This window comes from Impatiens glandulifera, chromosome 3 (assembly GCF_907164915.1).
Source record: "Impatiens glandulifera chromosome 3, dImpGla2.1, whole genome shotgun sequence".
Classification (NCBI taxonomy): Eukaryota; Viridiplantae; Streptophyta; class Magnoliopsida; order Ericales; family Balsaminaceae; genus Impatiens; species Impatiens glandulifera.
In genome coordinates this window covers 33,667,838-33,680,516 of record NC_061864.1, presented here as the reverse complement: position 1 = coordinate 33,680,516, position 12,679 = coordinate 33,667,838, and the positions used below count along the sequence as shown (strand labels likewise).

Here is a 12,679-nt window from a genome sequence, read left to right as displayed (position 1 = left end):
AAATCATAATTCGGTTTCTCAACTCACTCTAAAGCGAGACGACCTCGAAAAATGTCGTTTTCTCTCGTTTTACGAGATTCAAAAGAAAAATAAATTATGCGATTTAAACAAATATAGACCTTTCAAGTTATTTTTTAATCATATCTACTATTTTGATGCAGAAGTAAGTTACTAAATTTTAACTATCTATCTTAAAAAGAGGACAATCTTTAGACATTATAATATGATTAATAATTCAAAACAAACTAAAAAAAAATCATTTTAAAATGAAATTTCATCTTCTACTATTAAAAATTAAAATTTTAATAAATAAAAAAATGATGCAATGACTTCTACTTGGTTATAGTGTTAATGGTGCGAAAATCCAATAATCTAATATTAAAAGTTATTATTATTATTTATATATATTAAATAAAATTTAAGTTAATTTAAGTTATTTTTAAGAATAATGGATCCTTTCATTGAAAAAGGCTTCTCTCTAATAATAATAATAATTAAATAAATAAAAACTCATATCAATGATGTGAAATAGCTAATTATAGGTCAAAAGCTGATTTAAATCTTTTTCATACATGAACTACGACAGCCATTATATGGGGCTAAAGTTTGAAATGTATAAATTGGGGAAGTTATCCTATAAGTGATTTATTTTTATTTTTAAAATAATATAAAGTTAAGTCTTAATTAAAACACATAAAACATTAAACAAATTAAAAGACTATTTTAATGTTAATTTAAATAAAATAATATTCTAAAACATAACTTAATTAAACATATATACTCCTAAAACATTTTCACATTCAATACAACTTCAATCTCTAAAAACAGATTCCAGAAAGCCTAAGATCATCAGGCCACATTTACCATCAAAGCAACTACTTAATTCCAGAACAACTTCATCACTAATAAGATCATGATCATTGTCAACATTCTATACCTAATTTATAATGGTTCACACAAATATAGATATCTATGGATAAAATATACAAACCTCATGCAGTCACAAAAAAAAACATTAAAATCTTATATTGACTATTCTTTCAACTTTTTTCCTTCAATAAGAATGCCTGTTCAGATCACATAAAGCTTGAAAAGGAATATAAAACAAAGTATTTACTTCTTCTTAGCCAATGAAGCCACTTTTTTCAACAAATTTTCAAACAAGTTTCCAAACTCTCAGCATAATTTTTCAACAAATAGTTTATCCCAGTTTCAAACATAAAAAGGGGAGCATGAGTCTAATTCCATACCACTTATTACTGCGGCCAAAACTGCTGATTACGATTGCTACCCCCCATTTGATTTGAACCTCTACTTGACCCAGAAACTCCATATTGACTTCCTTGTGGGTACGAGTTTTGGTGTCCAGCCCCTCCTCTGCCACCACCACCACCGGAAGCAGGAGGCATGTTGCCGCCAGCATAAGGTGGTGCTCGTCCTTGCTGAGGATAAGATCCACTTGCATAACCACCACCACCACCTTGACCACCTCGATCAGGATGATAGCCACCACTATTTGAGGGATACCGATTTTGACCACCAGGGGGGCCACCACGAGGCTTACCGTAATGGTGATGACCTGGTCCAGTCGTGATAGGAGGTTGAGTGTTGTTGTTGCCCATTTGAACATTATTAGGTCCCGCAGGCCAATGTGAAGAATGAGCAGGAGGGCCTGTTTGTTGGATAGGTGGTAAACGATTATGTTGCTGAGGGTGTTGCACTTTCTGCCTCTTGGCCATCTCTTCATTTTGTCTTTGCTGTTGCCTTTTCTTCTTTGTTTGGAACTCATGGGATGATTCATACGAAGGCAAGCTAAGCAAAATACAAGACAAGACAATAAAATCCAGAATCATTCACTCAAACCAGACAAATCTTTATATTTATATTAGCTTTAAATAATTTAGGTGTTCAGTGCAATTGAAGAGTTCAACTACTAGGTGAAGAATTAAGTGATTAGTTCAATTCCCTTATCAGATCAACTTAACTAAATATCAAACAAGGGCTGAATATAATTTATAAAAAAATATTAACAAGTCTAGTTGTACCTCTTTGGATCACAGGGTAACGGATCAGTCCAGAAGTATTCAGCATCAAGTGCATCCTTAGCAGATATTCTCTGCAATGTATCGCATTAATCTACTAATAAGGAATCACATCCTTAAAATGAAATGCATAAAACACCTTTTTCAAAATTGTATAATACATAAAAACTACATTGAATTGTTAAAAAAAATATAAAAATCTAAGTTCAAATTTATCATATCTTGCTACCTGGGATGGATCAAGAGCTAACATCTTCTCTAGTAAATCCAAAGCATGGCGGTCAAAACTGAAAATATACAGGCAAATTATATTAAAATATAAATTGGTAGGCTTAAAATGGATGTTGAACTATGTCCAAGGATAAAAGAACAAAAACAAATAAATGGATTCTTACTTCCTGAAAACCTCTTTAACCCTTCTCTTCATGGGCCTTGATGGCTTGAACTTGTTATACCAAGGGATTTTGGAGACCCCAGGCCAAATCTCCTCTTCAGGAGATCCACAAAGCTCAAATATTTTGTTCAATTGCTCAGGCTGCAGTATCATTTAGTATTAGAGTGGAGTCTTACTAGCCTAAATAAGAATAAGCTTCTTGGGTTAACCAAAAACATCAACAATAAGTATCAAGATACACAAGTAAGCAGAAAAAAGAGAAAAAAATATCACACTATCTACCTTCATTTCCATGTAATGTAGCTGGAATTAGATCGCGCATACACACACATATATATATTATTTAGACTAGCGTATTTTTTTCCTGTAGGAGGTTAGAACAGTAAATACCCTCCATTTTTTTAATTTATTCATCTCATTAAATTCTAACTATTTTAAATGAATTTACTACAGGACATTTCCATGTTACTTCTTCAACAAACAGATGAGGGCAATTTATGAAATAAATTTCCACCACCAACTACAGATGTTATCCCTTAAAGTTATATCCACAATTCTACCAATTTCATCTCCATAAGACAAAAATGGCATTAAAAAATCATAATTTCCAAAGTTAATACTCAGTTTGAGGGATATAAAAGAAGTGGGCAGTGTAGAGACAGCAGTTACAGGTTCAGGTGTAGCTAAATCAATATCCTTCCCCGTCTGGGGTTGGCTGAGTGGTAAGAAACACAGTTGCTGATAAGCTGGTACTGGTTTAATTCTTACTGTTAAAAAGAGATCACCCAAAACTGGTAAATCAAATATACTAAGAATGTAGGCACTAAAAACCAGGTCCATGGGCTTGATCCAGATAGGGGTGGTTTGTCGACGGGGTCCAATTTATCAAGACCGAGAGGGGCCAACACTTCTCGAGACCTTCCATAAGATCTCCAAAAGTGTTGAAAAACATTCATTTCTAAATCAATTGCACAACATTAAAGGAAAGCTGTGAACATAAATGCATGAAAGAACCATTATCAGAGAATAAAAGAAAAGGTAACACAAAAAAACTATCAACTGACCTCATTCTTCCCAGGTAAGATGGGTTTTCCATACAAAAGTTCAGCAAAGATACAACCTACAGACCACAAGTCCACAGCAGGCCCATACTTTGTGGCTCCAAGCAGCAATTCTGGAGGTCTACATCATTTATTGCATTAACCAAAAGGCAAGAAATTTTTGTGGGTCTACATTTAAAAAATAAATGAAATTTTGGTGGATCTATGGTAACCATTTATGGGTCTATTGTCATTATTGATTAATACTCACCTGTACCATAAAGTGATAACACGATTTGTAAGATTTGCATTATGATCACCAGAAAACGATCGTGCTAAGCCAAAATCTGCTAGTTTTAGATTTCCTTCGTTGTCTATAAGAAGGTTGGAGCCTGCAAAGTTAATTATTCAGCAAGTTAGTAGTTCCTATTTTTAGACAAGATTCTGGACACTAACCTCTGCTTTGAGAATGAGTTCTCCAGCCAATTATACAAGTTAGTTCTAGATATGGTAAAATAGTAACCTTTGATGTCGCGATGAAGCACTTGGTTGATATGACAGTAATGAAGTCCAGTCAACAGTTGTTTCATATAACACTGTCACGAAAATATCAGGGAATGATGTCAAATATTTGTAACCTCAAGAATAATGTCAAATATTTATAACCTCAAGATAATTTTCCATGTACTTCTGCAATGTAATACCTTAATCTGAGGAATTGAAAATCGCAATCCTGGACGATCAGCAAGACCTGTCAAATCATGGTCCATGTACTCGAACACCATATAGATATTGCCATTGTACTTGTTTCCATCTGCAGATCCAAGAAAACAACAATATATCAAATTGTTCTTAATCTTTCTTTTTTGTTGGAAACAAATGTGAAAAGGGAGAATATGGGGTCAACTGGTAACAGATTACAAGAATATCTTAATATGGTGCAGCCATTTTTTGAATATTAAGATTTAGCACAAAATCATAATACTTGCCTGGTTTCCCTTGCTCATCTGCTTCAGGACCTTCAGAAGAAAAAGTAATGTAAACAAGAGAAATAAAATAGTATTTAACTTTTTAGCACCCGTAGTATTGTGACCATACTTACCTTGAGAAGTAACAATTTCTTTCAGCTTTATAACATTTTCATGCTGCAGCTTTTTCAGAATCTTAATCTCTCGTATGGCGGTAATAGGAAACTGTATGAATAACAAGATGTTGAATGTTTTTTGTATCAGTTATCCTACCATTGTGGTAATGGAAACATCAAATCAAGAATCAAGGCAAAACAACATATTTAGGGCAAAAGAGAGCATGTCAACAAAAAATTTAGTCACAACTTAACAAAATAGACAGTCAAAGTAAGTCTGGGAGTCAAAGGCTGTAGGAACAAGAATACTCAGAGAACTACCAACAAGGGTACTTTATAATAACCAATTAGCTATTAGCATGGTGAAGAACTGAGTTCATCACACAATAACCAAGTATGTGGTCATAGACAGTAATTTTATTCTAGAAAAGATTGAAAGTGGAAGAATTCTTGTCATCTACTTGACAACTTGCACACATTCCGATCACATTTGAAGAATTGAACAGCAAGACATGCATGTACAACACAGGTTGAGGGGGGGTGTAGATAATGTTTTAGCTACTTACTAATTATTTTGTAAAACTAAAAATTATGCCTATCCACAACTAAAAGAGAAGTATCCTAGTTTATAGAGAGTTAGCTCAGTTAGTTATAAGCACATGCATTTTTTTTTGGAAAATAAACACATCCATTTAAGTTAACAGCAAATGTAAATAAAATAAAATACTTTTACTCTTCACTATCTGCATATAACATCTTAGTTTATTCATAAACATAACCCTCGCCGCAAAGGAAACCAAAAAAAAAGTATATGACAAAAACAGAAGACCAGCAATCCTCGATATTATGCCCACAATAGGTCATGTTAGACAATCAACAAAATAACAGGATAGTTGATAAAATAAATACCCCTTCTTTTTCATTGTCCATGCGTATCTTCTTTAAAGCAACAATTTCCCCTGTTTTGATTTCTTTGGCCATGTACACCAGCCTGGAGAGAAGCAAATAAGTTCATAACTGAAAAGTGAAAAGCACCCATACTGCCAGAAGTCAACTTCTTGCAGAAAGTAACATAAAGCAAGGTAGTTACAGCATTTTGTTGTCCTCAAAACCACAGAAACAGTCAAAGGAGGGAACTAAGTTTCTTAAAAGTACACGAGTAATACGTCTAAAATCCAACAGAAATTTTTAAACAAAATTAATAATTAACAAAGAGCTTTTCATCTAAATTCTATTGAAGAAATACAAGACAAAAACTCTACCCTCCTCCTTCCTTGACCCAAACCAGAGAAGCGATGTCAATCTTTCTTCTCCTCAATATCAAGCCCAGTGATGTTCCTAGGTTCCATATTGTTATATATATAAAAATCAGCTTCATCAGCTCAAACATTAGTACTTTCTATTAAAAGCCATATACTAAGTGTGGGGAAATCAGCTATTGACAAGCAACAGAGGGATGACAGAAATCATATATTCCTGAGAGGAACATGGAGCAAAATATGAGAGTGCATTTGCCACAATGAACACTAGATAATCCAGATAACATTAAAACAAGTCATCTTTAACATTCATCACTTTGGTTTTATTTTTGAAGTTATTCAAGTGCTTATATACAGATTGAGGCCAAATTGACATGATTTGGTGTATCGCATAGTTGAACAGCGAAGATTTCATATTTCCTTCTGGCAGAAAAGATATAAGTATGGGAAGGAATCGGGAAGGCAAAGAGGAAAGGAAAAACAGGGCGAAAAAGAAGGAAACGCGAGGGAAGAGAAGAACGAGGTCTGAAATTAGGTAGTAAACAGTAAGTAATCTACACTTTTCTTCGATAGACAAAACCCTAAAAAGACATCATTGATTCAATGATGGTAAATATCAGTACAAAGACATAGTCAAGACAACTGGTAATGCTAAATAATCTGCATGATTAGCAACAAATTAATAGAGTCGATGTTATGAGCATATCTATGGAATCTTGGCTTACCCGTATGTTCCTTCACCAATTTGCTCCAATTTCTCGAAACAATCGACACCTCGCGAGCCCCATAATGGTAGCTCATCGAGACTAAGCTGACCATAAGCAGCCAGTGCCATCTCTTGGAAGTGTTTTGCAAATGTTCCTGCAATTTCACTTCCAGCCGGGAGGAGGAGGAAGAGGAAGGACACCCTCTCTTTTAACTTGAAAACTTCTTTTGTTTTTGTCGGCCCTAATGTAAAGGAGTATACTCAAATTACGGAAGCAAGAAAATAAAATAGGAAATTATCAATATACTCTATTTATATTTTTTTTTATAAAAAATTGATTTTCATTAAATTCAAATAGGAGTTATATATAAATAATTAGTAAATAATATAATAATATATTTATAAAATTAAAATAAAAATTTATTATTTAGATATTAAATTATATAAATAATTTATAAAAAAATCTTAAGAAAAGAGGGAGGCTCCTTGGTTTGGTCCAATCAATTAATTAAGTATACTTTTTTATTCTCAATTTCTATGGGATCAAATGATGAAAAATGTCTTGTATCACCAAAACATTGACCATAGAAAAGTATAAATATCTAAACAAAAGTATTCCCAAGTTCTTTCTAGTTACCCACTGCCACATATATGTAGATAGAAAAAGAGGGAGTGGAAAGTCCTGATGTTTGACTTTGGCACATAAGGTGGCGGGGTTCGGGGTCTTGCAAAAGATGATTCGCTTAGTTTCATTCTTTAGATAGTAACATGAGAGCTCTTCAATTTTATTCAGGTGTTTTGCTCTAGTAGAATAGCGAGCAAAGTGTTTCATCCATTTTAGGTTCTATAATGATTTTATAGTGGAATTTAGTTGAAGTGGTGGTACAGAATGTTGTGGATAAAACAACAATGAACTTAGATTTGATAAGAGTTGTGGAGAATGACCCAAATCAGTCCATGTGAAAGCGGAGAGCCACTCAATAGTGTGGCTAAAGATCTATTTGAGGAACCTAGCTATCCTATAATTAGTATAAAAAACAAATTGACTTGTTAGCTTTGCAAAAAGCCTCATCTCTAGAAACCTGACTTGCCTTTCATTGGTAGTGAGAGTGCAGGGCATGTTTTTGGGTGAACGACTGGGATGATTAGAAAGTTTATGGACTATTAATGCCTAGATTTCTAACTTTATAGGGTGGGTTGATTATATATTCTTATACGCCTTCTTTCTTCGAACCTTTTGATATGTATTACACCTAACTATAGATCAAGTCCACTAGATATAGATAAGAAAGTAAAGTTCGCACTGCTACTATTTTTGTTATTTTTATTATTCACTGATGAATGACAGGTTATCATGAAAGATTGTTGGCTTTTTTTACTTAGTAAAGTGCCCCGGTCGTGGCAAAGATGTTTATTTCTCTAGTGTTAATAGGACTCCTAAATTGAAGTTATAATTGAAAGTACTTAGTTGTGTGGCAGCTATAGGAGAATACGAGAGATGAGACAGGAAAGGTACTAGAGGAAAAAGTGTTTGTGCTGATTTATTGAACCTAAGGAAATCAAGAGTAAGTTACTTCACTCGAGAAGAAACAACTCATATAAGGATGTCTCATCTCTCCTACTAGCTCCCCTAAGAACCGCACGTGCGAGTTCCCCGCATACGGCTCAAGTGGCGAAGGCCCTTTGCTTCGAGTAAGCAATTGGTTAACAACTAAGCTCTACCACTAAGCTACTAAGGAAGAACAGACTTAAGGAAGCCGACTCTCATTCTTTGGACCAACCTATGACTAAACAAAAAGGAGATCTTCACACTTTTTCACATACACCAGATAGAACTTGTTTGGTGCCTTACCCTTGTCTCCTTCATCTCTAACTGTGATGAATCCTATCAATAAAATTGTCATTTTTTTTAGTGGACTGAAGCGACAGTAGGAGTGAACGTGTATCCTATAAATAAGATAACAAAAGTGAGTCCATTAATAGAAAAAAAAAAGTCTTTTGAACATTTCTTTTTAAGAATAATAAAATAAGAAAGAGAAAGAGATGAGACATTTGACCACCTAAGCATCACTTCTTTTATGGAGGGTGATATATTGAATAACCCATTATTAATAATGAATTGATTTATTTTTAGTAATCTACTAAAAGAAAATAAAGTTTTAATGGACTTAACTAGTCTGAATTCCTGAACAATGAGTGTTGAAATAGAGCAAACCGAACGAACCAATGAAACAGTGTCGAAAGAATCTCTACCAAATATTTTGAGCGGTAGTTACAATTATCATGAGCCGTTGGTTGGTAATCAAGAAAATGTCCTGCCAAGTGAAAATGGACAATCTACATACATGGTCGAAATAGTGATAAATTCATACAAATCATGGGAGAATACATGTAAGAGGTCCTCCATATTAAAGATCAAATCCAGTAATTTTTTTATTGAAAATGAAAAATAACTATAGATCTGATTAATTTATCTCTTTTCTTATTAAGAGGGGGACAGACACGAACTTAAGAAATGATTACCAACACAATTAAATGATATGAATAAATAAAAATTAAAGTGTAGTTTTATAGATAGAAACTAGAATGTTGATAATATATATATATATATATATATTAATAAACAATGTTAGATAAAATCAGACCGGTTCAAATAAACCTAACTTAAATAAACTTTCCATGCAGGAACAAGGAACCGGACCGGACAAACAAAAGAACCGGCTAAAGAAAACTAGCCAGTCGAGTTAGTAAACCGACCAAGAATACTTGGAACATGACCGCACAAAGAAAGGATCGGCCAAAGCTTAAAACCGGAATCATCAAACAGCCGATTAGTCACAAGGCAGAGGAATAACCAGAAGAAGTCCGGTTAAGTCAAATGACCGACCAGTACAAAAAGAAAATTCGGGTATCTGTTGAGAATGATACCAAAGGAACAGACTGAACACTTCCATATCCATACAAGTCTGAGGAAAGTCTGCAGGCTGCAGAAGACAGTCCTACCGGATCTTTCCACTTCAGGATAAGTCAGAAAGGAAATCTTTCAAGTACAGACAACTGTCTAACAGACAGTGCCTACATTGAGTAAAAGACAAACCTAGCAGGTTTGTCTTACACACCGGAAGAACAAACTGCCAGGTCTGAGGTTGACCACCAGGTCTTAAAAGATGACCGCAGGCTCTGAATCACTGAATCACTGAACCTCTGCATCCCTGCTCAGCCAATCAAATTCAAGATAGTAAAATATGACCGTTGGCATATTTCACCTATAAAAGGGGCAGTTGAAGAAGAGTAAACGTGGGACAAGCAACATACAGTGAGACAAGTGAGAAATTCTAAGAGCATTTATTCTACAAGTGATAAGACTGTGTTGTTCTAAGAAAGCCTAAGTGCTAAAGTTAAAGTGTGTGTTTTACAATTTCGGTGTAAATTGTAAGAGTGTTATCGAGCAGGAAATAAGTATCGATCGGATTGTACTTGTATTCCTTAGTGAATAGTAGAGCAAGAAAATAATTATGGCTCCTTATCCTTCTCGCGGTTTCGAGAGGAAGGGGTGACGTAGGAGTTTTATCTCCGAACATCCATAAAATCTGTCTTGTTATTTACTGTCTGCCGGTTTCACTATCTAACCGATCTGTACCGCTCCAACCTACCTAATCCCATCTAAGCCGAATTTCCAGATTACCGAAACCGACCCATCAAATCTCAAATCTCCATCATCTAAAACCGATTATGCCTATCATATAAGTGTGACGCTTCAACCTGAAAGCAAACCTCTTCCGCGCTTGAACCTAGTTCAAGGGTTTGTGACAGGTTGTGTAGTATTGAAACCCCGGTATTAATCTCTAACCGAATTAACCACCACCCTTCGAGTGAGAACCGCTAACCGGTTCAACCCCCGGTCCTCTAGCGGCTACCTAGATCCTAACAATTGGTATCAGAGCCAGGTAGTTTCAATACTCAAGCAAGCATGTTTCAGGATAGGCCTCCAATGCTAGAAGGTGATGACTTTGCCAACTGGAAGGCACGCATGCATCTGCACTTAATCACCTTGGATGATGAAATGGAGTCCATTTTGACCGAAGGACCGATATTCATTGATAAGGACAGAAAGGAATGGACGGCTGAAGATAGGAGAAGAAACAACCTGGATAATCATGCTAGAAACCGGATCTCCAACAGTGTGGACAGAAACACATACTGCAAGATCAGAGACTGCACAACCGCGAAGGAGACATGGAACACGGTTATCCAGATCTTTGAGGGAAATGAAAGGACAAAGGAGAACAAGATAATGGTGGCTACACAGAAGTTTGAAAGCATCAAAATGAAACTGGGAGAAACTATGAAGGAATACAGTGACCGGTTCACTGGTGTGCTAGATGAGTTAGCAACTCTGGGCAAGAGGTATGACAACAAAGAGTTCATTATGAAAGCTTTGAGATCTCTTCCAAGTACTTGGGACATAAAAACAATGGTAATGAGGGAATCAAAGAGCCTACGTAAGATGAAACTACACGAGGTATTCGAAGATCTTAAGGCATATGAGTTCGAAATGAGATCTAGGACTGAAGAAGAAGTCTCGGCCTCAACATCAACCAGAGCACTAATTACATCTACGGAACCGGTTGCACTTGCATCTGCACCTGTACCGGCCCCGACACCTGTACCGATCAGAACCGCCGAACAATTCACCAAGGATGCCATGGCTATGCTCGCACAGAAGTTTGGGAAGTTCATGAAAAGAAGCCAACCGACAAACAACTACTATGGTGATAAATCCAATGTAAGATGTTATAACTGTAATTGTTTGGGACATTTTAAGTGGGAATGCAGGAAGCCGAGGAGGGACACCCAGAAACCGGATTACCAAAATAACCGGAACAACTATCAACAAACCGGTGAAGGAAGTGAGGTACCGAAAGCACTGATAGCCGACGATGGAGGAAGTCTATGGGCTCACAGTGACAGTGATGATGAACTCACGTGCCTCATGGAAAATGAGGAACAGGTATTTGATTCTCCTTGTGAAGAATTTACTAAATATGAATTATACAATGCATTGAATGACATGGTAGAAGAATATAGGAACCTACTAGCCATGCTACCTAAGCACCTCAACATAAGAACCGATCCCATAGTACCCATTCCGACAGAACTAGAGGTACCCATTATAACCGAACCGGAGGTCGTACAACCTGATGATACCCATACCTTAGAAAACGAGTTAGATCCTAAGACCGAACAATCCAGTGAACCGGCTAGAGAATTAACCGAGGAAGAAAATGCCCGACTTCAATATAAGATGGCTGCATATAAGAGATCTAGTGATATAGTAAAGAAAATGTGTAGTCATTACAGACATCCTCGTTGCAAGTTTGGCCTAGGATACACAGAGGATAGCTCCAAAGACCGAAAACCCGTAGAAAAAGTAAGGCTTACAAGAGGTAACCTCCCTCTTATAAAATTTCTTAAAAGCTCCTGGACCGCTGAAGAAGAGTTGACTGCATACTACAGGGAAGAAAAGCTAAAATACGACTATGTTGGTCCAACCGACTCTGAGAAATGGCTTGACCCTGTGAAAAGAAAAGTCGAAATCCTCAAACATATGAAAGCCTTTCCTGAACCGCGTAGGTCAAACCAAAGATCACCAAACCGAAGACCATCACCATTTAAGACCTTTGTAGAAAAACCGAGATACACAAGACCGAGTGCCAAAAGGATAGTTAAAACCCTAGCAAAGAAGATCGTCCGGTTTATCAAGGTTTGGATACCTAAGGGACTAATCGCATGTGGACCCAAGTAAATGTGGGTACCAAACAGTTGTAAATATGTACATTTTGCAGGATCCAAAGAAACGGCTAGGAAACTCTGAATGGTTCTTGGATAGCGGCTGCTCCAGGCACATGACCGAAAACAACAATTTGCTAACCGATATCAGAACAGTAACCGGTGCTCTAATCACCTTCGGTGACAACTCAAAAGGTAGAACTGTGGGAAAAGGTAAGATTGTCCATGGTAACCTAACTATTGATAATGTACTTATAGTTGAAAACCTACGTTTTAACCTGCTTAGCATTAGTCAGATGTGTGATGCTGGATACACGATAGAATTTCTTAAACATGCATGCTTAGTTAAGAACTCTCAAGGTAT

General features: G+C 36.0%; 1 protein-coding gene across 1 annotated transcript; it reads right to left on the bottom strand.

Annotated features, from left to right (window-relative positions):
- Nucleotides 1-963: 963 nt before the first annotated feature.
- On the bottom strand, nucleotides 964-6,747 carry LOC124931140 (cyclin-dependent kinase C-1-like). The gene is made up of 12 exons (XM_047471535.1): nucleotides 6,545-6,747; nucleotides 5,470-5,551; nucleotides 4,579-4,669; nucleotides 4,466-4,495; nucleotides 4,181-4,290; nucleotides 4,000-4,072; nucleotides 3,748-3,868; nucleotides 3,501-3,618; nucleotides 2,438-2,577; nucleotides 2,272-2,329; nucleotides 2,046-2,116; nucleotides 964-1,812 (listed from the first exon to the last, which is right to left on the bottom strand). Exons 1-12 carry the CDS (start codon nucleotides 6,652-6,654, stop codon nucleotides 1,257-1,259), a joined length of 1,560 nt encoding a protein of 519 aa, XP_047327491.1. The 5' UTR covers nucleotides 6,655-6,747; the 3' UTR covers nucleotides 964-1,256.
- Between the last annotated feature and the right edge of the window lie 5,932 nt (nucleotides 6,748-12,679).